General features: G+C 40.5%; 1 protein-coding gene and 1 long non-coding RNA gene across 8 annotated transcripts in view; one reads left to right on the forward strand and one right to left on the reverse strand.

The window, feature by feature from the left end:
• Positions 1-258: 258 nt before the first annotated feature.
• On the forward strand, positions 259-24,923 carry LOC115652577. The gene is made up of 4 exons (XR_004000684.1): positions 259-273; positions 5,812-5,818; positions 10,012-10,015; positions 20,588-24,923. It is a non-coding gene; the product is annotated as an uncharacterized LOC115652577 (long non-coding RNA).
• The window catches only part of CTBP1 (C-terminal binding protein 1), an 80,373-nt gene continuing 71,686 nt past the window's right edge, over positions 18,947-27,633 (reverse strand). For 6 of the 7 annotated variants that reach the window (XM_030564812.1, XM_030564810.1, XM_030564813.1 and 3 more), the window contains 2 exons: positions 24,930-25,047; positions 18,947-20,182 (listed from right to left, as the gene is read on the reverse strand). In XM_030564812.1, coding sequence (XP_030420672.1) covers positions 19,996-20,182; positions 24,930-25,047 — 305 coding nt within the window. In that variant the 3' untranslated portion in view covers positions 18,947-19,995. The remainder of the gene's footprint in view (positions 20,183-24,929; positions 25,048-27,633) is intronic. The other variant, XM_030564811.1, reaches the window with a different exon arrangement.

The raw sequence follows: 27,633 nt of genomic DNA on the forward strand, positions 1-27,633 counted from the left end.
CTGGGGTTCATTCTAACAATCAACTGCACTCTGCTGCCAACCATGCAGACAAGGAAAAACTGGGTGACTCCACAAATAGGACACCTAATACATTCGTTGGGGCAGCAGCCTTGTCTTCCTATGTGTGAATTTCCAGTGCACTCATGTGCACTGGACCAAAAGTCCAGCTACTTAAGTGTGTAGAGGGGTTAATTCCATTGAATAACAGACTTCCTTAAAAAGAAACTGCCTTCCTGTAAGCCAGGCAAACTCTTTAGTTGCTGGGATTATCTGGTGAACAATACATAGTGGCTCTAGTAGTCCTAAAAAATGACCTACTGCCATGAGACCGGAACACATCGTAATGGCTAATCTTTGGCAAATATGCATGCCGTGTTCCACGTCATGATATGGCGGTACAGACCTTGCAGTCTTGTCTTCACTGATGTTCCCAGTGGTGCAGCTGAACACCAGAAGGAATTTTACATTAAAGTTTCCTTGGATAGACAAGGCCTAGGAGTGTTGCTATTGACTTCAGAAGAAGCAGGATTTAGTCCACCAGCTGGATCATACTAATGTCCTGATACTGCAAAGGAATTCATCCAGCTAATTCAGCTCCTAATGGCTGACGACGTTTGTAGGATAGGAGTCTATGCAGCATAGTTTCATTTTGCATTACAAATCAGTGTTCCTCAGATCTGTATTTATAAACTATCAGAACCAGCGCCTTCTTCGGTTATATGTCTGACTTTAAATCCTCTAGTTCCTAAGAGATTTGCTTTGCTCTGGTAGCTATTGGACAGGGAACTGAAATCCCTATTGCACTGACTCTGCTGTGGACACCGCTGCAAAGCAAATTAATTTAAGCAGGCCTAGTGGTAATTCAAGGTTGAAAGAAATCAGTCACCTGTAAACATCTCACGCTACTACTCTTCTGAATTTTGAGTTGCATGTATGTGTGTGCATGTGCGCATAGCTGTCTTGTTAAACTCTCAGGTAACTACAGTATATTGTATACAACTATATTTTTTTCTTTCAAAATTCTTTATCTTTAAAATACATTTTCTTGTGGTATTTGGAACAGCATCTGATGCCAGTAAAAAGGCTACAGTGTGAAACTAATATGGCCTTGCCAAGTGCAAACTAACTTCCTGCCAGGAAAAGTTCTAGGAAAGTAAATTTTAGACAAAGTTTTCAGCTGCTACCAATGCTCAGTTCTAATATGTCTGTCAAATGCAACAGGTTTATGTTACTTTTACTATGTTATATCAGATTTACATACCTCGCCTACTACATTCCTCCTTTGGAGAATCCTGCATGATACTGATTTGTTTTCTGTTTTATTTCAATATTTGGCATATTTGTAAGGAGAAAGAATCATCTATGGGTTTATGGGCATGGAACACCCACTAAAATATTCATTTGAAAAGTTACAATGTGTATTTTATTGGTCTGTTTAGTTGTGTCAAATATCACGTTTTCTTCTTTGTAGGCATATAATTTTTTGCCTAGTTTAATAAAACCATTTATAGTCATCTTTACTGATATCCACTGTCATTTTTCCTTCCTCAGCAAAGTGTATAATACAAATAATTTCATTGTGTGTTTGATCTATACTATTTACCCAGATCTATTTATCATCACGATGCATCACTATATTATAAAGCATTCAGGCCCATTTATTAACATGACTAAGCTTCTGCCATGCAAGTTTCCTCAAGGGAAATAAAGCAAAAACAAATATTTTAATGCGGCTGACTTAACAGTCCAAATAATTATAATTACAAAATCCTTAAGCACGCTGCTTCCATAAGTGGCACTTTTTCTTAAAATTGCTTTCACAAATGTTATCAGATTAATACTTCCAATTAATGCAGCCTCCTTGTATTAATAAAAAAAAACTAAGTTGGCCTATTTCTTAATGTTTTCACCTGGATAATCTCTTGAGAACATTAGGGCCTTATTTGTGAACTCATTGCTATACTATTGCTAATAATATACGTTATAAAAAGGACGTTGATAAATAGTGTCTATAGGGTTATCATCATATCATTAATTCAAGTCCTGAGGTGATGGGGCTGTGGCAAAGCAACAGATGGAGATGACCACTGGCAGTAGTAGCCACAATCCTGCATGTAGGCGGCCTTGGGACTAGTGCCCGTTCAGCTCCGTCCCGGGACAGCGGAGAAGTTCGGCAGCATCCTAGGCAACTGAGCAGCCGTTTTTAGGATAGCACTGCTCACCCCTTTTAAGAGAAGGGGCTAGAAAAAGTGCCCTAAACATTGCCTGCCCCATAATATCTGGGCAGACTACCGCGGCTGACAGATCATCCTTCAGCGGTCGAAAAATAAAGAATAAAAGACTCACCCTAGGAGTGTGGAATATCCACACCCTTATTGATGGAGGTGATGCAAGAAAGACAGAGAAAAACAGGCTTTTTTCTGCCCACCAATCACTGGCAAACCGATCAGAAAAATGGAATCAATCAGTTTAAATGTGATTATTGACACAGCTAAATCAGTGCTGGGGGCAAATAAAAGCGTACACCAGGATTGGTTCAATGAGAATAATGAGGACTCCTAAGTGACAAGCAGAAAGCATTTGCTGTATGGCAGAATGAACTCACTTTCATCTCAAAGAAAGATAGGGTTAAATATCTACAGAGTAAAGCCCAGTCTGAACTAAGGTGAATGCAGGATGAGTGGTGGGAGAGGAAAGCTGCAGAAGCCCAGCATTATGCAGATACAAACAATGCAAAGATGTTTTTGAATCTATCAAAGCAGTCTACGGATCATCTAAATCGCGCACAGACCCCTTGAAGTCAGCAGATGGCATAATCCTCACCAAAGACAAGGAGGGAATGTACAGAGATGGACTGAACACTTCAGTAGTCTACTCAATAGACCATCCACAGTTGATTGATGTATTCTTGACCATTTACCTGAGAAACCCATGAAAGAGGATCTTAATCTCTCTCCATCAGTTGAGGAAGTTATAAAAGCCATCAAACAACTCTGGAAAAGCATGGTATCCCAGCAGAATTGTATATAGGAGCAGGCCCAAAAGCTATTGAGGTGTTTCATGACATCCTGAGTGGCATTTAGGAGGAAGAAGAAATGCCACAAGACTTCAAAGATGCTATTATTCTATCACTGTTCAAAAACAAAGGCAGTAAAGCTGACTGCGGAAACTACAGAGGCATTGTTCTCCTCTGTATAGCAGGCAAAAATACCTGCTTGCATTCTACTGAACAGACTCATTGCAAACATATCTGAGGAAAAGCACAGTGCGGTTTCAGACCAGGTCATAGCACTATGGACATGATCTTTGTCATAAAGCAGTCCAGGAAAAATGTTTAGGGCAGAACATGGATCTGTATGCAGTTTTCATCGATTTGATTTGACCAAAGCTTTTGATACCATCAACAGAGAGGGTCTATGGGCTATTCTACATAAAATGAGCTGCCCAAGAAGGTTCACACAAATCATCTGTCTGTTCCATGACCATATGACAGTACAAGTACTCACCATTGGTGACTTTTCTGAGGCATTTGAAATCTCGAATGAAGTGAAGCAAGGCTGCGTACTTGCTCCAGTGCTGTTCAACTTGTTCTTTGCTTGTGTTCTCAGCCATTCAACAAGGGACTTGGATCAGGGGATATACATCCGCTACCAACTAAATGGCTCCTTCTTTGATCTTTGAAGACGCAATGCTAAGACCAAAACACTGGAGAGGCTTCTCATCAAGGCACTTTTTGCAGACGACTGCGCCTTGATGGCTCATAGACAAGACAACCTTCAGGTCATCATTCATCGATTTTCTGAAGCATCTCAGTTCTTTGGCCTCACTAATAGTCTTGGGAAGACAGAGGTCTTGTTCCAGCCAGCAACTTATTCCAATGCCCCAGTGCTAGCCATCTTCATTCAAGGCACACAGTTGAAAAATATGGATCAGTTCAAGTATTTGGGCAGTACCATTTCAAGTGACGGTTCCCTCGATAAGGAAATCTCCAGAATTAGTAAAGCCAGCCAGGCCCTTGGACGACTTGGAACAAAACTTCTTAACCAACACAACATCCATCCTGCCACCAAATTGAAGATCTACAGTGCAGTGGTTCTAACATCTCTCCTGTATGGATCCGAGACGTGGACTCTTTATATATATCACATTAAACAGCTTGAGCAATTTCACATGTGCTTTCTTTGCTCAATGATGAGTATTTGCTGGCAGGACAGAGTGACCAGTATTAAGGTCCTTGAAAGAGCAAACACAACCAGCATTGAGGAAATGTTATTGAGAGCACAACTTAGGTGGACCAGGTATGTCATCAGAATGGAGGACCACTGTCTCCCAAAACAGATCTTGTATGGGGAGCCGAGTCAGGCCAAAAATAAAAAGGATCATCTATATAAGTGCTTCAAAGATAATCTGAAGAGCAGTCTCCAGAGGGCTGGGATCAATCAGAAAGAACTTGAGCAAATGGCTCAGAACAGGACTCACTGGTGGTCTCTGACAAGATCAGCATATGACAAGTTTTAGCGGGATCAATGAAATTATCTCCAGGCTGCACATGAAAGGTGCCACAGAGCTGCATCATCAAACATCATAGATACAGATTTCCCATGCCCTCAGTGCGGCTGATTCTCTGCATCAGGATTCAGACTGCAGAGTCAGATGTGTAACCATATATGACAACTGCAACAATACTGTCATCGTCAGCGATGGACTATCAATGTATAGAGCTAATAGACAAATAATAGCTGTTATAAGCATGTTAAAGGCATGAGTAATAGCCAGCTGTACTACAAGCACATCAGAAGTGTTAGAGATGGTTATAAACAACCTATTGGTTCTCTGTAACAACTTACAATTGATTCATCTTTTATGAATGTATAAAGTTTACACCTTTATACTGTACCTTCATATAAAGTGTGACCACTAGTTCAGAATGGTACAGTACTATTTACATTCTGTGACAAAGTTCCTCCTCTACCTTGGTGGGTCCTGCACTTATTGGCAGATTTGTTCATCTCAGTGATCTTCCCCACAGTTTGGGTCAACTCCTGTGTCTGATCAGGAGTTAGGAGGTTTGGGGGGAACCCGGGCCCACCCTCTACTCCAGGTTCCAGCCCAGGGCCCTGTGGATTGCAGCTGTCTATAGTGTCACCTGTAACAGCTGCATGACAGCTACAACTCCCTGGGCTACTTCCCCATAGCCTCCTCCAAACACCTTCTTTATCCTCACCACAGGACCTTCCTCCTGGTGTCTGATAACGCTTGTACTCCTTAGTCCTCCAGCAGCACAGCCTCTCACTCTCAGCTCCTTGTGCCTCTTGCTCCCAGCACCTCACACACACTTCCTCTCCTTTGGCTCTCCCCTCCCTGACTGGAGTGAGCTCCTTTTTAAACCCAGGTGCCCTGATTAGCCTGCCTTGATTGGCTGCAGGTGTCCTAATCAGCCTGTCTGCCTGAACTGGTCTAGCAGGTTCCTGATTACTCTAGTGCAGCCCCTGCTCTGGTCACTCAGGGAACAGAAAACTACTCATCCAGTGACCAGTATATTTGCCCTGTATCAGACTCCTGTACCCCACTGGCCTGGGTCTGTCACAATTCCCATAGCCTGCTGATCTTTGAAAGAAAGACAAATAAGATGTTCTATTGTCATTTCTGAACTAGCCTTCTTAAGATGCTTTTTAATCCTTGGACAATCCATTGCTGCCTCAATGGTAACTTGCATTTCTATAGTTGCCCCAAGGTCGAGCTGATTTTGAAGCCTTGTGGCAGAACAGTTTCACTATTGGAGACAAACTGATGTCATAGAGGGTAGATCAGTTGATTTGTTTGTTTTCTTATCTCTACTATGTACATGTGTCCTGTTACTCTTAAACCAAGATAGACGTAGCATTTTTAGCAGCAATCCGGAACACCTACTTTCATTGCTGTTTCCCAGATCTTCAATCATCCTTCCACCTGCCATGGAAACTCCCCTCTTCTTCTTGAGCTACCACACTCTAGTAAGGCCATACCGGTGGCAGGTTCATTCTCAGCATATTCAATTCACTATTTAAATAAGTGCTCTTCATAGCCACAAGCGGTTCTGTAAATCACACTCAAAGTCTCAGGTTGTTCATGCTACACCAAACAATTACCGTCAATTAACATATAGTAAGTAGTACAGAGTGAACTTAAAATGAAATTATACATGCACAAATATGTTAAAAGAACATTATTAAGGTTGGAAAGTCTAAGCACTCAAAAGTTAGTAAGTGCCAAAGGTTGCCTGTGCTACCTTAAATCAGTCCCCTTGTTCAGTTTTAGGATAGTATCTTTAGTATAGTGTGCTGTAATTATTTTTTCTACAGGGCCTGGGCCTCATTCAGTGAACAAGATGGATGGTGCTCAATTAAGGAGCAACTAGTCCCTATTTTGTTTTATCCTTATTGTTCAATGTATAGTTCTAGGCCTTATTTACTGCTGGAGATACCATCATGATTATAATATATGCTTTAATGCCCCAGTGATTGTGCCTCATAAATATTTAAGATGAGAGAGAGAGAGAGATGAAATCTAAGCTCCACCAATGCTAGCTTATCCTTCAATCACAGAAAATTAATCACGTGGGAAATACCCCTAGATCTTAACACATGATCACTGCTTTCAACTCTTCACACGGAGCTGAAAAAAATGGTTACTTACCATCTCGTAACTGTTGTTCAAGATGTGTTGTTCACATCCACTCCAGTCGGGTGTGCATGCACTGCGTGCGTGGTTGTCTGAAAGTTTTCCCTGAGCAGCTCTCATTGGGTCGGCTGTCAATCCTCTTTGAGTGGTGCCTTCATAGCGCTCAATGTATGACCCTGCCAACCCAACCCCTCTTCAGTTCCTTCTTGCAAGCTACTCCGACAGAGGGGAAGGAGGGTGGGTATTGGAATGGACATGAACACATCTTGAGGAACACTTACGAGAAGACGAGTAACCGTTTTTTCATCTCTGAATGCTTGTTCACGTTTATTCCAATCAGGTGACTCTCAAGCTCTACCCAGGAGGTGGGGTAGGAGTTAAGAAATCACTGATTGGAGCACTGCCCTGCCGAATGCCGCATCATCTCCGGCGTATTGAGTGATAGCATAGTGAGAGAGGTAAACGTATGCACCAAGGACCAAGTTACTGCCCTGCAGATCTCTTGTATCATGACTTGGACCAGGAAGGCAGCTGACGAGGCTTGTGCCCTTATGGAATGTGCCATAAGAGTTGGGTCTGGGACATTGGCTAACTCGTAATATGTACGGATGCAGACTGTGATCCATGAAGATATTCTCTGAGATGAGACTGGGAGTCCTGCCACGAATAGTTGGTTCGACTTCCTGAACGGTTTCGTGCACTTGATGTAGAATGCAAGCACTCTCTGGACATCCAGTGAATGCAGCCTCTGCTCTTGGGTACTGGTGTGAGGCTTAGGATAGAAGACGGGTAGAAAAATGTCTGGATCAGTGTGGAATTGTGACACTACTTTGGAAAGGAAGGCTGGATGAGGCCTGAGCTGCACCTTGTTTTTGTGAAAGACTATGTAGAGGGGGGCTGGAGGTCAGAGACTTTAATTCAGACACCCACCTGGCTGATGTGATGGCTACCAGGAAGGACACCTTCCACGACAAATAGAGCAGGGAGCAAGTCACTAGCAGTTCAAAAGAGGCCCCATGAGCCAGGAGAGGACCAGGTTAAGGTCCCATGTATATATAGGTGTTCCAAGTCCTTGAGGAAACGTCCTAACATGGAGTTAGCGAACACGGAGCGTGCAGACACTCCTGGGTGGAAGGCTGAGATAGCAGCAAGATGCACCTTGATGGATGCTGCAGCTAGGCCCTGCTGTTTGAGATGCAGAAGGTACTCTAGGATGAGTGGTATAGCCACCTGGAGTGGAGGTCAGTGTTGCTGGGCACACTAGCAAGTGAATCTAACACCTCCACCTGGCACAGCCCTACTGGACTCGACGGTCCCCTGTCGGGCACCAAACTCAACAGCACCAACTTGTGCTGACTTGGCACCGGGTCTTTTCTGGGGTGCATCCATGCACCCCTGATGGTCCCGCAGATATCGGGGCCAGCGAGCGCTGTCTTTCAGCCTTTTTGTGTTTCTTGTGTGACACCAGGGAAGTCGAGCGGTGCCAGGCTGCTATACGTGGGTGCGGTGCCAGGGAGTGCTGGTGCCAAGGATCTCTTGTGGTAGAGTCCTTCATTGGCACCATGTCGCGTATGGATGCTGGAGCACTCCGTACACATGCGCCTGGTGCCAGGTCCTGGCAGTCCGTAGCTGGCTGTGGGCAGAAAGCGGACTCCATTAAAAGTTGTTTTAGTCGAAAATCATGCTTCTTTTTGGTTCTTGGCCGAAAAGCCCTGCAGATTTGCACCTTTCCATTTGGTGCATTTCCCCCTAGACAGTTTAAAGAAGAGTTGTGGATGTCGCCGATGGGCACAGGTTTATTGCAAACACTGCAGCATTTAAAGCCTTGGGCTCGTGGCATGTCCCGGAGCCAAAGGGAGGTTAGGGATTGGGAAGAGACCCCGACCTACTATCTAAACTAACTATAACACGAACGAGAAACTAATGACTAACAGAAGAAAGCTAGGGGAGCACTTGCTGAGCAAGTGAGCACTGTTCCAATGGCCATCACGGACGGTAAGAAGGAACTGACGGGGGGATCAGGTCATCAGGGTCATATATTGAGTGCCATGAAGGCGCCACTCCAGGGGACTCCACAGCCGACCTGACGGGAGCTGCTAGGGGAAAAGCTTTCCAACGACCGTGCACACAGTGTGCGCACACTTGATTGGAATGGACGTGAACAAGCACTCGAAGAAGAACCACTCCCTTCCCGAGAGAAACCCCAGCAGTGGAAGAAGTACTGAACGTGCTATTGAAAGCCACACTGGATACTGTCCAGAGGGTCAGAGTTTCATGTCTCAGAGCTTGATGAAAGACAGAGAGAGATGTGTCTCTGAGAAAAGTGCAGCAGTTGGATGTGAGCCACCTGACTTGGGGCCTTTAGCAGGATATCACATGCAGTGCAGCCCGGATCTTTCTCTGTTGTTATCCTTATGATGCCTGAGGTCAGCAAAGCCTCATCTAGTTCACAGGAGAGCAGAGGAAGGCCATGAGCAGCATGAGTGGATAGGTGAGAATGAGGAGAGAGGCTAGGCTAGGCCATACTCACTGAAGCAAAGGTAGTTCAGCTAAGGGAGAGCCAATCAACAGGTCTGCTGCTGCCGCTGAGAGGAGAGGAGGAAAATTAGAAATTTCAGTTGAGGTCCCCTTGAAGCTTTTAGAAAAGAGAAATGTTTCTCCGCCTGCTATTATGGACATGGGGTTATTATTATTTAACTCTGAGGAGACAGCATGTTTCTTACATGATGTATTGTCTGGCTGCCCTGATAAATATTCACCCCTGCAGCAAAGTAGTGTTTTAAGCAGTTTTGAATCAGTGCGGATAGCTACCAGTAACTCTTTTATGGGTCATGCCATTTCCATAGCAGTGGTTCCTCAAACAGTGTCATTCATTCAAATACCCTTTTCTTTCTGCAGCTCTGTAGAAGGCTGCACCTCAACCTTTTGGGTATGGATTTGGCCATGGTGATCCATGCATTTGTGGCCAGTAGGGTATAGTCAATATTGCAGTACACTGGACTTAGAAAAACAGTGATTGGCCCAAGCTACCTGAGGGCCTGACTTTCCAAACACTCTTGACCTCCCTATCTGTTACAGTCCTTTTGAACTATAGAATTGTGAGAAGGCTTTCTTCGCAACTGGCCCAGGATTGTAGAACCAACCACTGAGAGATCAGACTGGCCATGGTTCACAGCAGGTTCAGAATGGAATGTGACACGTACCTCTTTGGCTTCATGCCACAATCGTTTATAAAGAAAGGGACTCAGGTGAACGGAAGAGAAGGAAACAGTGATCTGTACATGTAGAACTGGGACAATTTTTTAAGCACTCAGGCATCACAGTGATACGCTCAGTATAAAATGGAGAGAGAGAAGTTAGCAAGGAGGGAGGAAAAAAAAAGAAAAGATGGGAAAAGAACGGGGGTAACAAATGATTTAAAAAATAGCCAGAGTTCAGTTAGATTGTGGCATGGTCTTTCGAGTGACATGGTAGGTGCCTTTAACCTGACAAATTTCAAATTGGCCAGAGCACTAGAAAATATCCAGTAGTGAACAATCTTACAGTCAGGTGAATGGGCTGGGTAAACTGCATGCAGACTTAGAAACTCTACCCATCCACTTGCTCAGGACAAGGGATCTCTCGCATTTCATTTGGTTTTTAATTGGGTTTTGCAGACAGGGCACCGAGATTCTGTTTAGGCTCTGAACTGACCTGCTGCCTGACACTGGGCAGGTTATTTCACCTCTCTGTGCCAGTTTCTCTCAGATCATTTACCTCTCTTGTTGTCTTAAACTGTAATATGTTCAGAGCAGGGCCTGTCTCTCCGTATTTGTTTGTACAGCACCTATCACAATCTTGGGTTGGGGGCCCGTAAACACTACTCTAATACAAATAAACAATAAAATATCATTATTGAAAGAAGAAGCAAGTAAACTTTGTGAATGGGCTAGTAAGTTTTAATGACAATCTCACAAGGCTCCCCTAATAAATCTTTTCTCTCTAACTTCAATCTATCCCTTTATACAAAGAAGCTGAATTCCCACGCTGAAATTATCTTAGCAAGATTTTAACGCCCACATATCTGATGACTGATATGTAATTAGAAATGAAAATATTCAGAGATATTCTAACTGCATATACTTTGTAGACAGTATCTAGATATGCCATGGCATCTTGTAAAACTACTATTTATGGGGTAGCATAAACAGAGTTATAGACTCATCACACCTAAATGATTGTAACTAGTTATAGTTTTACACAAAGTGTCTGTTTTGCCACCTAGTGGTTACTATTGAGAAATTAATTTTGTTTGTACCTCCATCATTCCACTTCTGGACACAAACTCAGGTAACCTGCTAAATCTGTAAGATCTTGGAGATAAGTCAAACATGAAACAGCAATACAGTCAATGAACAGCAATTAGAGAAAAATTACAGTTAAAAACTAACTATAAAATTTAACATACCCAGCACTTAAACACAGCACAGAAGTTCCTATAGAAGCATTTGCATCCTTACCAGTGTTAGCAGATCAGAGCCTGAATACAGCCACAGGTTAAAACAGTCACTAATCTCAAAAAGGTGGAAATTGTAGAAAGCAAGGATTCAACATTCTGAATTTGTACCTATTCTAACTAGCAAAGGGCTGCCTGAAAGAGAGTTTAGATCGTGCCTCATGGTGAAGCCAAAGTTTTGGGGCTGCATTCAGCTGTGGTTCAGGAAACTGATTCAGGGTCTGGTTTCAATGAACAGTAGCAGGCATAGCCTGCTGCACCCAGAGCAAGAAGCTAAGCATAGCTTTCTCTGATTTGTTACATTTTACAACACCACTGACTGACACCCCTGCCCCTAGAACAAGTGCAGCAGAAACACAAGCTTTCTTTCCTACCACTGACCTCAACATTGAGAGATGGGTGCTCAATTGTGGTGATGTGGACACCTGTCTACTAAGAGATGGGCACAAATTAGTTTCCCATCAACAAGTGGTTCAGAGATGTTGCATTAGGAACGCAGGGTTCCTCAATGGCAAGGCTCTAAAATGCTGTCACTTTAAATCTCAACACATCCAGCCAAGAAGCAGCCAGTCCAAACCCCTGCTAGAGTAACAAAATGTCCAGGTATAGTCCAAACTCCTAAAGAATAAACCTATCTTCTGGGCTCAACCCTTTCCACACTACTTTTCTCCATCTCTAGTACCAAGCACTCTCCTGACCAACCAGTCTGCCTGAGGCTCTAGTTTCCAACAGCCTCTGGTACTTCAGCCCTTCACAGGAGCCAGCCTACCAATCTGCTCCTTTTAGCTTCTTCATCAGCCTAAACACTCTAGTTATAAGGCCCAGGTGTCTGTTGAGTTATTACCTGTTTCTTTTAGTCCTGCCCTCTCAGGCCACCCAGGTGAAGAAAAAAATCACCCGATCACGAGAGTAATTATTTATCCTAGGTGGCTGTTCTCTAGCATTTGGAATTTTTGGTAATACATATAGGGTATTTTCAAATGTGCTAGGTGATTTAGGCACCTAACTGCCAGTCATTTAGCAGCCTTTGTCCCATTGATTTCCAGAGTCTTAGGCCCTTAGTGCCAAAATTTTAAAGGCATCTAGAAAATGCAGACAGGTGCCAAGCAGGATTTTCAAAAGCACCTATATAGCATAGGTGCCTAACTTCCACTGGTTTCGTTGAATGTCCCATTGAAATGGGAACTTAGGCTCCTAAGATCAGTAATAGCTGAAAGTTACCCTCAAATGGCTATTCAGTGAACTATGTGAAGAAAGATATTGGTGTCAGTCTAGACCTTAATTTACAGTTGTTCACATCACAAATACATGATAAATAGTTGTTAACAACTGGTACTTTTGCTGACCATTGATCGGATCCCTCCAGGTCAGGAATGAAACATTGCTGGGATCATAACAGTGTAGGAAATCTTGCACCGCTGCCACCAGAGCTGGACATAATATATGGAGATAGTTCTTCAGTCTCTAATGTTAGTTAAATATAGCTCCTTAACACAAGTGAAGTCTTCATTTAAAAGAGAATGACTATTGGCATTATGAACACATTTTATTTCAGGTAGGCTGTAAAAATTCAGAGTGTGAAATGCATGCAGCAATCCAAAGTGGACACAACAGGTCTCTTATAGAATTTCCTTATTTTTCTGTGGGGCTGGACCCCTATCTACCACATTCGTTACTTGCTACAAAGCTGTGCCTCTATATATTGGATTTACGGGGGAGGAATTAGCCAAAAAGCCAAACTGTGTGAATCAATGTCTTTTTTCTCTTTATATTGCTGTACTCCCTCAGCCTGTGCTTCCTAGAGCCTGGATGGGATTCAGTGACCAAAATGATTGTTCTGTAGAAAAAAAGGCAACTCCCCAAACCTTGAATGCTGGCTCTCTATTTTTTTAGGTTACCTTTAAATCTATGCTACTGTAGACATTTAAAAATACACAATGTTTGCAGTTTTCCTGTCTTGGTTTCTCGAGCTGAGATTGTCAAGTTAGTATTTTCCAACCATTTTTTGTCCTTTTTAGATTGAATTTGAAAGACTAGGACAGATAAGCAGTTAAACATTTTGTAGGTACCATAAATTTTCAAGGGCTTGGCCTGCTCAAAGAATAATCTATATTGTCCTGGAAGTGTTTCAGTGGATTGCCTTGCATTATCTAGACCATATTTTACTTTGTATAGTGTCCTTGATGTGCGGTGTCACAAAACGCTTTACAGAGTGTGTGTCAGCAGAAACATAAAGGCAAAGAAAGTTTCAGAGATTAAAGAGACAAAGTTCTACAAAGAGGATTTGGGGGAGAAAGTTCCACAATGATATGCAGGATTCCAAACTCACAAGAGGCTGGATATATGATCAGTATTAGTATGTATTAGTATGCAGACAGCTCAGGGAGAGTTGAAAATCAGATCAATACTGAACTGTATTTAGAGATGGACACATAGGAATGCTTTTCAATGACAGCGAGTATTCTGATTGTAGCATTCCAGGTCTCCAGAAAATCAGAGAGAAATTATTTCAGAATAGTATGAGAGAGAATATTGCAATAGCTGAGGCACAAAGTGATTAAAAAGAAATACAGTAGGGTCAAGGTAAGGATGAATTCTTTTAACAGTGCATGGGTAGTGATAGGCAGATGAATAATCAAGGGAAATGCGAGTAAGAAAAAGGCAGAGGTCAAGGATAAAGTCACTACTTCTGATACTTAAGCACGTGCTTAACTCCAAATCAATGGGACTGAAACACATGCTGAAGTGCTTAACAGAATCAGGGCCAAAGTGATAATGGAGCAAGTCATAAGATAAAGAGGACTTTTTACCAAGTTTTTGAACCTTGCATGACTTTGCAGGAAGTTCTGGTTAGCTGAGGAAATAACAGTCAATATAGGCATGTAGATGGGAGATATAGATATCAGCTAATGAATCAGGAGAAATAAATTGTATGATTTTGTTTGCAGGTGAATAACCACAGTTAAAGCTAGATTCCAGATGAGAAGGCCACAAACAAGACACTATAAAGCAGAAAGAACACTTGACACAGTACGCTGGGGGAAGAAACAAAAAGAAAAAGAAGATGGAGAAGTGACTTGATTATGGTGTGTAAGTACAGTCACGGTGAGAAAATATTCAAAAAGACTGATGGCCTTTCTGAGAGGCAGGCTTTAGTCACAGACAAGTTATTGGGCTCAAGACAGTGGTAACTGGGTGAAATGCAATGGCTTATAATAATAATAGGAGATATACCAATTGCCTAGAACTGGAAGGGACCTTGAAAGGTAATTGAGTCTAGCCCCCTGCCTTCACTAGCAGGACCAATTACTGATTTTTGTCCCAGATCCTTAAGTGACCCCCTCAAGGACTGAACTCCCAACCCTGGGTTTAGCAGGCTAATGCTCAAACCACTGAGCTATCCCTCCCCCCACAATATGCAGGTCAGACAAGATGATCTGATAGTCCCATTATATGAAAAATACCATGTGCTAGAAAACTTTTCAAATTAGCAGAGAAAGGCCAAATAAAAACCAATAGCTGAAAGCTGAACAAATTTTAAAAATTGGATGGAGGGCACAGATTTAATAGGCAGGGTAAGTAACCACTGGAATAAACTATGACAGGAAGTGGTAGATTCTTCATCTCTTGATGACATCAAATCAAGACAGGATGCCTTTCTGGGAGATATGCTTTAGTCAAATACAAGTTATTGGGCTCACTGCAGGAGTAATTGGGTGAAATTCAATGGCCTGTTACACAGGAGGTCAGGCTTCATTATTTAATAATTAGCCCCCTTCTGACTTAAAATCTGACTGAATCTATGGTTAGCAAGAGGTAGGAGTTGGCTGAATAGATGACTGGCAGTGCCATCTTTTTACTCAAGAAAGAGAGAGTGAGTATTGAAATATCTATTATTAAACATGAGAAGAAAAAGATTGTTGACAGAGGTAAGTAATAAGCTGTTAAGCACTCAGAGTTGGGGAGTCCCAGTGGTATGAAAAGCACTCTTGAATCATTCAAGGTGGGAGTGTTGGATCAGAAAGTAACAGAAGAACACTTCCTCCAGAACGTTGTTGAGGAAATTAAGTCCTGAAGTTGGTTGTTATAGCCAGCCCTTGTTTTTATACCTCAGGGTGTTTAGTCTGTTAGCTCAGTAGCTACTGATGTTTGTAAAATAAATTTGTATTTTGTATTCTATAAAGAAGAGGAAATAAGTAATTCAAAGTTTTATAAAAACTAAAACTCAGGAGACTTGAGGGCCTCTAGCTCACAGATAATTTACAATTCAACAAGCTTAAGTCACACACATTAGTATAAAATAACTGAGCATTTAAGATGGAAAAGGAAAGTCTTACACACTGCATGCATCAGTGGAGTTGCTTAGGCTCTGATCCTGAAAACACCTTCCACACAAGCTCAGTTTTAAACATAGAATCATAGAACTGGAAGGGACCTTGAAAGGTCATCTAGTCCAGTCTCCTGAACTCATGGCAGGACTAAGTATTATATAGACCATCCTGACAGGTGTTTGTCTAACCTGCTCTTAAAAACCTCCAATGATGGAGATTCCACAACCTCCCCATGCAATTTATTCCAGTGCTTAACCATCCTGACAGTTAGGACATTTTTCCTAATGTCCAACCAAACGACCCTTGCTGCAGTAAGCCCTTGTTTCTTGTCCTAACCTCAGACGTTAAAAACAATAATTCTTTCCCTTCTCCTTGTAACTATCTTTTATGTACTTGAAAACCATTATCACGTCTGCTCAGTCTTCTCTTCTCCAGACTAAACAAACCCAATTTTCTCAAGCTTCCCTCATAGGTCATGTTTTCTAGACCTTTAATCATGTTTGTTGATCTTCCCTGGACCTTCACAAAACTCAAGTTGAGGCCTACTCAGTGCTGAGTAAAGCAAAGGGTAGGCCCACTGCTCAATGAGGAGGGGGTAACAGTAACGGGAGACTTGGAAATGGCAGAGATACTTAATGACTTCTTTGTTTCGGTCTTCACTGAGAAGTCTGAAGGAATGTCTAGTATAGTGAATGCTTACGAGAAGAGGGTAGGTTTAGAAGAGAAAATAACGAAAGAGCAAGTAAAAAATCACTTAGAAAAGTTAGATGCCTGCAAGTCACCAGGGCCTGATGAAATGCATCCTAGAATACTCAAGGAGTTAATAGAAGAGGTATCTGAGCCTCTAGCTATTATCTTTGGGAAATCATGGGAGACAGGGGAGATTCCAGAAGACTGGAAGGGGGCAAATATAGTGCCCATCTATAAAAAGGGAAATAAAAACAACCCAGGAAATTACAGACCTGTTAGTTTAACTTCTGTGCCAGGGAAGATAATGGAGCAGGTAATCAAAGGCATCATCTGCAAACACTTGGAAGGTGGTAAGGTAATAGGGAATAGCCAGCATGGATTTGTAAAGAACAAATCGTGTCAAACCAATCTGATAGCGTTCTTTGATAGGATAACGAGCCTTGTGGATAAGGGAGAAGCGGTGGATGTGATATACCTAGACTTTAGTAAGGCATTTGATACGGTCTCGCATGATATTCTTATAGATAAGCTAGGAAAGTACAACTTAGATGGGGCTACTATAAGGTGGGTGCATAACTGGCTGGATAACCGTACTCAGAGAGTAGTTGTTAATGGCTCCCAATCCTGCTGGAAAGGTATAACAAGTGGGGTTCCGCAGGGGTCTGTTTTGGGGCCGGTTCTGTTCAATATCTTCATCAACGATTTAGATGTTGGCATAGAAAGTACGCTTATTAAGTTTGCGGATGATACCAAACTGGGAGGGATTGCAACTGCTTTGGAGGACAGGGTCAAAATTCAAAATGATCTAGACAAGTTGGAGAAATGGTCTGAGGTAAACAGGATGAAGTTCAATAAAGATAAATGCAAAGTGCTCCACTTAGGAAGGAACAATCAGTTTCACACATACAGAATGGGAAGAGACTGTCTAGGAAGAAGTATGGCAGAAAGAGATCTAGGGGTCATAGTGGACCACAAGCTTAATATGAGTCAACAGTGTGATACTGTTGCAAAAAAAGCAAACGTGATTCTGGGATGCATAAACAGGTGTGTTGTAAACAAGACACGAGAAGTCATTCTTCCGCTTTACTCTGCGCTGGTTAGGCCTCAACTGGAGTATTGTGTCCAGTTCTGGGCACCGCATTTCAAGAAAGATGTGGAGAAATTGGAGAGGGTCCAGAGAAGAGCAACAAGAATGATTAAAGGTCTTGAGAACATGACCTATGAAGGAAGGCTGAAGGAATTGGGTTTGTTTAGTTTGGAAAAGAGAAGACTGAGAGGGGACCTGATAGCAGTTTTCAGGTATCTAAAAGGGTGTCATCACGAGGAGGGAGAAAACTTGTTCACCTTAGCCTCTAATGATAGAACAAGAAACAATGGGCTTAAACTGCAGCAAGGGAGATTTAGGTTGGACATTAGGAAAAAGTTCCTAACTGTCAGGGTAGTTAAACACTGGAATAAACTGCCTAGGGAGGTTGTGGAATCTCCATCTCTGGAGATATTTAAGAGTAGGTTAGATAAATGTCTATCAGGGATGGTCTAGACAGTATTTGGTCCTGCCATGAGGGCAGGGGACTGGACTCGATGACCTCTCGAGGTCCCTTCCAGTCCTAGAGTCTATGAGTCTATGAGTCTATGAGAAGAATTACTTCTCATGTCCTGCTTACAACACTCCTGCTAGTACATTACAGAATTATGTTTGCTTTTTTTTTTTGCAACAGTGTTACACTGTTGACTCATATTTAGCATGTGATCAACTATGACTCTTCTGCAGTATTTCTTCCTAGGCAGTCATTTCCCATTTTGTATGTGTGCAACTGATTGCTCTTTCCTAAGTGGAGTGCTTTGCATTTGTCCTTATTGAACTTCATCCAATTTACAGACCATTTGGATTTTAAACCTATTTTCTAAAGCACTTGCAACCCCTCCCAGCTTGGTATTGTCTGCAAACTGTATACATGTTCTCTCTATACATTAACTAAATCATTGAGTATTCCCATCAAAGCCAATGGACAACATACATGCTTGCTGTCAAGCACATAAATATGTGCAAGTCTGGAACTTAATTTCTCCCTGCTGGGGATTAGATGTGTGTTCTACACAAACATTTTCCCCTGCTCTATATATTGCTGCCTTCATTTCCCTTTTGTTGGTCTACTTACTGATTCACTGGGAAAAAATAACTTTACTGGTCTAAGCTGCATCTGAATGCATGGCCAATGGAGGTGCAAGATAGGGGCAAGTCTTCATATCCCAAGGCCATCACCCTGACTGGGCCTGTCTGTGATTTAGTGTCCCCCAAAGTTATATATTTACATTACTTTCATATATGTCAAAGTAACACTTGGAGATTTACAAAGATTATTTCTTAACATAAACTACTGGATTCTAAAACCAAAATTCTACTCACATCATAAGGCCCTGCGTGGATTTTCTGCAAGTTCTTGGCCAGGAGACTAGCTGGTTCAGCAGTTTTGAAGGAGGTATCGTCAGGGTTTTCAATGTCATTTTGTCATGCCACACCTTTCCATGATCATAGAGTAAAATAAACCAAACAACACACAGTATTTATGTAGAACTTCCACAAAAGAAGTTTATTATTTTGTTACTCTTGTGCCCCCTCTGCTGTCTCAACAGCATAATAAATATTATTACCATACTGTAGCTGATGATGCTGGTGCACAAAACGAGGAACTAAATCAAAAACTATCAATTTAAAACTTCATTAGAAACACAGGATAAAGATCAACATTTATGAAATGGAAAGGGGGAAAATGGTATGGAAAGAATTTTTATTTTTCAAGCTTCCAAGAGAGTATTACAAACAATGGAGAGCAAAGTAAAGCTAGAAATGAAACACTTGACAGCATCCTTTTAAAAATTACATCTAAGAAACCTAATAAAAGTTGAATAAAGTTACTAGAAATAAAAATTTTTACACATGATATTTGTCTGGGATTTTTATTTCTTTAAAATAATTCATACAAATGGTTACAGTCACAAACATGATTTTAACCAAAAATATTGCTAGCCTACCACATTACCAGGAAGGAATCAATGTAGGCAATGAAATGCTGCTACTTTTCAGTAGTCTAGTGCTTTTTTCGCAAACCACCAATAATATATACTTTAACTGGTGACAAAAAGCACAATGCTTGTTTATACAAAACCTTTTTTTTCCTCAAAATCTCTTTGCAATGTTGTCTTCATTTTGAAATAAGGGAATTCGTGCCAAAATAAGGAGAAACTGTTTTTTCTTTTGTTTACTAAATCATTCTAAAAAACAAGACAAGCAGGTAGAAAAAACAATGCACTGTGTGGTGTAGAAAGAAAAATGGGAAAAATTCATTGTCCTGAGAAGTTTGCCAACTGCTTCATTTTGGGGCATGTTTTAACATATAAAAGAAAGGATTTTAATCTCAAAATTGGTTTGTTGAATGCCTCCCTTATGTGTTTTTTCCTTGTTGACAGCTAAGCAAAACAAACCCTTTTTAATGTTCTAAAAACTGTACACAGACAAGTACATTCATGATATAATTAACTACTAACTTCTCTTGCTTAACAAAGAACCCATAGGACACAGAAACAGTGAATCAGTCCACTGGACAGGGACAAACTACAATTTATATGGAGGAAAAAACGTTTCCGAATCTTCTTTTCATCTCCCATCTTTTCCTTTTATACTGTATATTGGACCAGTTTCTAAAACAATTATTGTCTCCTCCTGTAAGTTCATAGTTTTGCCTTTATTCAAAATCCAGATTTTTTCCACACACTCTCTGAAGTTGAAATCTCCAATGTTGGGAATGCTGTTTTCTTAGGCTACAATTGGTCACTTGGGTGGTCTCTATCAGCTTCTGGTTTGACTGTTTGGCCGGGGGAAGGAGCATGTGGTGGATGGGCCACAGCAGGAAGGCCGTGTGATAAAGACATGGGGTTGGGAACTATTCCTTCTACTGCCGTAGGTATGCCAGCTGGAGCCATGCTTACAACACCTGGGGGATACCTGCTAAAAGAGGAAAATGAGAACAATTAAAACTCAGAGATGGCTGATGGCAAAGCCCACCTGGCTCAGGAATTGTGCCATCTTCAAGGAAAATGGCAACGATTTTTGTTTTGTGTATGTAAAGCTCAAGATGACTGCATCACATGCAGGTGTTGTTAATTAAGGTAATCAACGCTTTACTTTAACCAGATTAGAAATGGGGATTTGCTAAGCTCAGAGGGGAAGCGGAATGGAAGCAGCTTTTCTACTTCATCACCTGAATCCCATAGAAGATTCCTATCACAAACACCATACAACTAGAGCTCTGAATGGCTTTTAGGGAGGACATGGCAGATCAGGAAGTTATCTGTTCGCCTGGTCACTCTGGTGGAAGCTTCCATGGAGGATAATGTTGTTCCTAATGTTGAGGATCATACCATCTGTAGGCCAATACATTTAATTCCTCATCCCCCATCCACACCCAACAGGGTACCTTCCATGGAACTCTGCAAGTGTTAATTTACAGAGTGCTTCTCTGCCTCACCAGAGAGTTTATTCTAGAACTAACTGGCAACTGTAAATGAGACTAGTTCCTACTTTCAGTACTTCAATCTGAATCTTACTAATCAAACTTGCTTCAATGCCTATGAATACCTTACAATTGGGCACTGTTTTATTTATTCATATTTAATTTTGAAAAGGGTTTATTCAATTGTGTTTTGTACAAAAAGTAAAATACATATCACGAGAGGACAATAATTCTCAAATTAAAAGATACCACCAGCATAGCAGCCCTTGCAACAAAGATTCTCCAGCTTCCAACATCAACCCCTCACAATCTGCCCATTCCTCAAATATTCATGGAAATAAGCTGCACTGTCAATGTGCCCACCTCGTCAACAAATCTGGTCTCTGACAAATCAGCAAGCAAATTCCAAAGTTGTGTTCCCTTCATAGAAAATTTCCTTCCAGACAGCCTCTACCATTTAAACCATACAGGTTCTAGGTCAAGAGTCTCTACTAACCACAGTTTTGTTATGAACTGGGTCTGTTTCAAACTCTGTGGAGAGAATCATGCATTGCCTGCAGAATATCACATCACTTTTAGTGTTTGCACAGTAATCCCAATTAATACTAGCAATAAACTGTCCTGTGATCCAAATTCTGACCTTCAACCCCTCTTACCAGAAAAATGTTTCCTATAAAACTAACATCCAAGAGTCATACAATTACTCTTTTGTCCTGAATCTAAACTGTGTGTTATAGCAACACAAATACTGATAACATGTCTCTTTTCTGATGCCACACTTTGCCTCACTAACACTGCTTCTGTACCCTCAATTCATTTTGCCATGATCTTTTGATAAATTCTGTCTCGTTACTTTATACTTTATTTTCCTTGATTCAACATAACAGTGTTATTCCAACCTTTTAATCAATCTTACCTTTAAACACATGCCATGTAAATTCAGCAGTCATTTTATATATGCATCTGGCATTTGCAGCCCTCTGCTTCATTGTTTCAATCTCTCTTACACTGTTAATCAGCATATGCATTCTATCCAGAGTTTTACTGTCCTTCTCTCCCAACCCTTCACCTCTGGCATCAATAATCCAAAAAAACTAATGTGTCAATCTAATCTAATTGCCCCAGCAGAACCAAGATGTAGCTGATCTCACTTTTGTCAATCTACTCCCCGTCACATAGCACTTTATAACAAAATCTCTAACCTTCTGACCTGGGATTAATCAACTGTTTATCCATTTCCAGTTTAATCCACTTTATTATTATTTACATTGTAGTAGCACCTAGAGGCCCCAGGCCTATTGTGCTAGGTGCTGTAAAAACACGTGACAAGAGAATGTCTCCATCCCCAAAAGTGTTTATAATTTAAGTAAAGATTCTCTCTTCCAGGCAGAGTGTGTGAATCACTCTTTAATACTCTTTAACATGCTATTCGTTGTATAATTTATTCCAGTATAGGTCACAACAATATCTAAATTATGGTTATGCTATTCTTGTCTGTATCTGTTTGAAGGCACAAGACATTTCAACATCTGTAAACTGCATGATCTGTCTCTATTGTGGGTCATGTCAATGTATCTAGCTGTATCTTGCACTTCGTGTCATAGTAAGCAGAGATGTATTATTTAATAAGTAGTCCAATAATGAATACACAACAATAATACACCGCAGTGTACGCCTCTACTTTACCTGAGAACTCAGACTATTACATATAGGTTGGTTCCTTCCCATTTCTCTTGCATAATTTATCAAACTTCTCGGGGAACATCATTAATCTTTGCTTCTGGAAGAGTAACTACAGTCCTCTTTGCCTGACCTTCTTAACAGACCAACTATCCATGTTTAGCATACAATAAATGAGAGATTTCTTTTCTGCAGGATATTATGACTTTCAAAAGGCATTTGATCTGGATTATCTTCAGCTGGTAATTGCTGTATGTTCTTCTTTGCTTGTAATAACAACAAATTTGATTCACTTAGGAGTTCTACCCCTTATCACTATTCAAATAATGATATTTCCAGGATTAAATGTTCTTGTTAGTTTTAGTCCACCAAAAAGGCATATTTGCATTTTATACATATAAATGATCATCCACATTCTTATCCATATGGTTTTTAGCACATATGAAAAATCATGCTCCTAGTGAAAGACCACACAACTTAACTGGCTGAATGAAAGTCTCATACTGGAAACAGAAGATAAGACAGAAATACTCGTTTCAAACCAATTTTGAGTTAAAAGAAGAATGGAATTTAACATTAGCAAGTACTGTTATTGAGATTAATTCTTTCATAAAGCCTGAGCTTCAGATCCATATGTTTTTGTATCACCATAACCAATATGGAAATTGTTCCTATTGGCACTTCTTAAAGAATATCCGACATTGGTTTATACAGATACAATTGATCAAGTTATTTCAGAAACCTTCTTCCAAATTAAGAAAATTGTACAGTAATTTCTTCTCAATCACTCAGTAGTATTGCCTCTCTACTGAGTTTAGCAAATCTTAACTAAATGCAAAAGCTGTTTGTATTTATGGAAATATTACAAATTTTCCTTTGAAACTGGCAAATGAAGTTCTGAAACATTTTAAATTTTTACTACACGCTTGAAAAAAAAATGAATGCATGAACTCTCAATTTTCCTGTTCCTAAAAATATTCTTCATACAGTTGGTTTTGGTTATACTGAAACAAACTATGTTTTATGCTTATATTACTCCAATTAGATACATATTAAAGATCTGATCCTGTAAAGTCTTATGCATGTGCTTAACTATCCTCTAAACAGAATTATTCCCTGCATACAGTTACACTTATGATTAATTTTCTGTTGAGGCAAGTACAAATAGCTTTATTCTTTTATGTTTTGTTCTTGTACTTAGAGCATGGATAGGCACATTTAACAAAAATAAATAAATTACAAATTGTTCTGATCTGTATCTATAGATCAAGATTTTGATCAAGACAAAGTTAATATCCTTGAAGTACAGAATACTTGCCAATATATAGATGATGGCATTGGACCCTGAGATCTGGATCCTGAAGGTATTTAGGCACCTAAGTCCCAATGGCTTTCAAATACCTATCTATCTTTCAGGACATGACCCTGTCAGCCCAAAGCTACATTCTGATTGGTCACTTGGATCTTTCTCATGATGTTACAACTGTGCTTCCCCTGGTGCACAGCTAGGGCTTCATCACTGACACACACAGACACACCATCCCTTCACTCATTATGAGGGAGAGGAATTGCTGATAGGGAGGGCAAAGAAAATAAACAGCCCTTGGAGCATGTGGGAGGAAAGGAAACTGGGGAAGATAAGGAAAAAAACGTGAAGGACTGAAGAAGAATTATGACCATTTTGAACTGCCCACTCCCTCAAGACACTGCTTTACAGCAGCACTTTCGTGACCTTGTAAACACTTTCAACCTAATTCATAGTGTAAAATCTAAACTAGGAGTTTCAAGACTGGGCATCTGCTTTTTATAAAAGTAAATGGCTTGAAATTGGTTTGGAGCCATGAACAGCCACTGTTAAGGCATCAGCAGATAAAGAAATGGAAAAAAAGCAGTCAAAACAGTCCCAGGAATTTACAAAAAAGAGATAAAATAAGCAAACAATAGAAATATTCAAAATAGTAGTGAAATAATATTTATAAACTTCTGCCTATTTTATAGCGGGAGGGTATACTGACTAGTCCCAAAAATGCTTTGTAAAGAACATTTAAAAAATAAATGAAATGTACAATTAAGACAACACTCTCTCCATATACGATTATAACAGCAAAGAGCTACTCCAGAAAGTGCATTGGTGGGCTTTTTATACACATCTTAAGGGGTTAAAAGCAACGAAGAGGGGTACCAATAGCTTATTAATGTAACCCTGCTGTGGCTTACTGCCATATTACCACCTTCGGCAAAATGAACATTAGCTTCCACTGAATTGACTGCAGCCAGTCAGGATTATTTCCCTTTCACATACCATCTGCCCTGGTCCAAACACTGGCATTGGTGCCTTCTGAAGAGGTAACAAATAGAAGCATATTGACTCATTACATCACTGATTTCAGTCAATCATACTCATGTATGTAGCAATTATACAGTAGTAAAAATTTATACACAAACACACTGGCCTAATCCCACAAAATCCTTTTATTAAATGGTGGCTCTCTCTTTTCTTTAAGATGGAATAGTTGTCTCTGAGATGAAGAGACATTTCTTTTTCTATTTAAGTAGCCTTACCTGTATGCAGCACCATTAAGCTCTGGATGAACAACTCCTGGATCCATGCTGGCCCAGGGTGTAGCTGCAGTCAAATGATCTTTGTTAACACAGTTTTTCAGGCTGTCTGGAATACGACCTAGAGAATGGGTAGGAAATACAACATGAAATAAAACATGGATATATCATGTATACTAAATAATAAAGTTTAAGTATACTATATGGTATAAATACTAACATATATTATAAATCTCTGGGTCGCTTCTGATTACTCTCTCCCACGTTCAGCCTCTTGCTAAATCCTGTCACTCTTTTATGTGTGTTATCTCTAAAGTCCATCCTTCCCAAATTGCAAAAACCTGTATCCATACTCTGACTGTCCTTCGGCTCCAACTCTGCAGTCTTCTCTCAGTCTCTGACCTTTTCTTCTTGCATCTGTCCCAGTAATGGCAAACACACACTTCTGAAAATTTGGGAGGAAATCATACTTCCATTGCAGTCAATGGGAGTTTGGCCATGGACTTGAATGGAACCAGAATTTCACCCCGGCCTCTTATTTACTCTCTTTCTTACTCAAATTCCTCCTTAAATATCCATAGCACATTTTCATCTCTCAGTCGCCAAGTATTTCCTACATTTCTAAAGGAAAATTTAAGTACCTCTGATGATTGCTCTCTCTCTAACCACTTCCTTCAGTATATTTGCTTAGACTTCATGCAGCCTTCAACTTACAACTCTTCAGCTTTTTAGGGCCAGATGCAACATTAGCTGAAGAAAATGGAAAGACTCCTCCCAAATCACTTCAATGAGTGCTGTATCAGATTCTTGAACGTCAGTTTTGGGATGATCTTGGCTCCCTACTGTAAAATAGATGATACCAATCCTGCTCCCATTGAAGTAAATGATTGTATTTCCATTGACTTTAAATGGGACCTGGACTGGATCCTGTGTCTTTTTTTGGCACCTATCCTGCATGCATCCTCCTTTTGGGGAATTCTGAGACAAAGGATTCATTTAATTTCAGATATTGATCTTTTCAACCAATATATTAGCCTGGCTGCCAATTAGACATCCCACCACTCCCCTTTGCTAACATTTATTTTGCACTTTTGTTTATTTTAAATGTATTTTGCAATCTTCTTTCAACTTGTGCCTTTGACTATTCTGTGTCACACTCCCTTTTTTCAGAGCTGATCTACATTCATGTTCTGTGGGCTTTAGGTTTTTTTTTCCCTTACCTGTGCTAATTCTTTTGTACTTTTTTTCTACAGCACAACGATAGGGGTATTGTTCTTTATTTTTTAAAAATCTGAATTTGTTTATTTTCAGATGGCATGCATATTACTGAGACACACAGTCATTATGTGGTCTTTTTCCAATTATTCTCTCTCTCTCTGTTCCTCCCATGGCTTTCATCTACTCAATTTCACCCCACACTTTCTGTATCTTTTCTACACTTGTTCTGCTGAAATCCAGTGTCTTCTGAACACCCTAATGTTGGTTTCATTTTAATCTTACTACAAACCATGTGCAAAAGGTTGAAGTGACAAGAGCTTCAATATAAATCAATGCTTTCTAACTTTGATATCACAACCATCCTGTTCCAGAGCTTTTCCCGTGCACATGTGTGTGTGGGCTATTGCAAACTTTTAATATATGACCATCTATTCTTCTGTATAGCTAACGGATTCATATCCCATACCCTAGACCTAAGAACGACTCCCATCACCAATGCTGTCTCACTGATTGGCCACCCTGGAAATGTAAGGTGGTTTGCACATCGTATCCCAGAGATCAAGAATATAACTCTTATGCAAAAACCCAACCTCCATTAATTTATGGCACTAGAATCCTTGCCAGCAGAGTTTCCTGAATTGCACAGAAATGTGTTGGCACTCAACCACAGTGCAAGTGAAATAGGTGGGTCTTAATGCAGAGCACTCAATCTGAACTGCACAGAGACAAAAAAATTACCAAATTCTAAAGAACTGACAGTAGTGATTAGTGAAACCTTTTCCAGCACACAAAATGCCACCTTTTATTTTGGACTCTATGGGATTCAAATTGAAACCAAGTTGCCCAAACTTCTCATTTTACTAGTATTTCGTATTGAAGGCGCGACAGATTTTTCCTATATAAACAGTTAACATTTACATGGTTTGCTGTGATACTGGAGTTATTAAGAACTCAGAGCTGAAGTGATTTTTTTTATCCTTGAAAATTACCCGTTCAGATGCTGGAATCCAAGATGCATTTAAATACAGACTTGGATGAATAGTGGAAGGTAGAGAGAAGCCAAGAGAGACTAGAACAAAAGAAACAGCACTAATGATGGTAAGTGTCAGAGGATAGCTAAGAAAGCCTACAAAAGGGTGGCTTCAGACCTGAAGCAAAAACCATAGAAAAGGTCAGTAGACACCTCCAGCAAGAAAAAGAGCGATTTTGGTCACAGGGGTACGCTCTAAATCATTTGGAAAAATAATTACGGCTGTCAATTAATGGCATTTAACCCAAACTATTAACTCAAAACAAGTTAATTCGATTACAAAAATTAATTGCAACTTTTTTTTTTAAATGGACTGCCCTGAAAATAATTATTTCCTGTCCCATTACATCTGTTTATCACTGCAATGTACCAAAACAATTAGTAGTGGTGGGTACAGAGTTGGTGGGTAACTCCCCCCTGCTTGAAGAGGTAAAGAAACACCGGTTTGGCCCACCTCAA

This window comes from Gopherus evgoodei, chromosome 5 (assembly GCF_007399415.2).
Source record: "Gopherus evgoodei ecotype Sinaloan lineage chromosome 5, rGopEvg1_v1.p, whole genome shotgun sequence".
In the NCBI taxonomy this organism is placed as follows: Eukaryota; Metazoa; Chordata; order Testudines; family Testudinidae; genus Gopherus; species Gopherus evgoodei.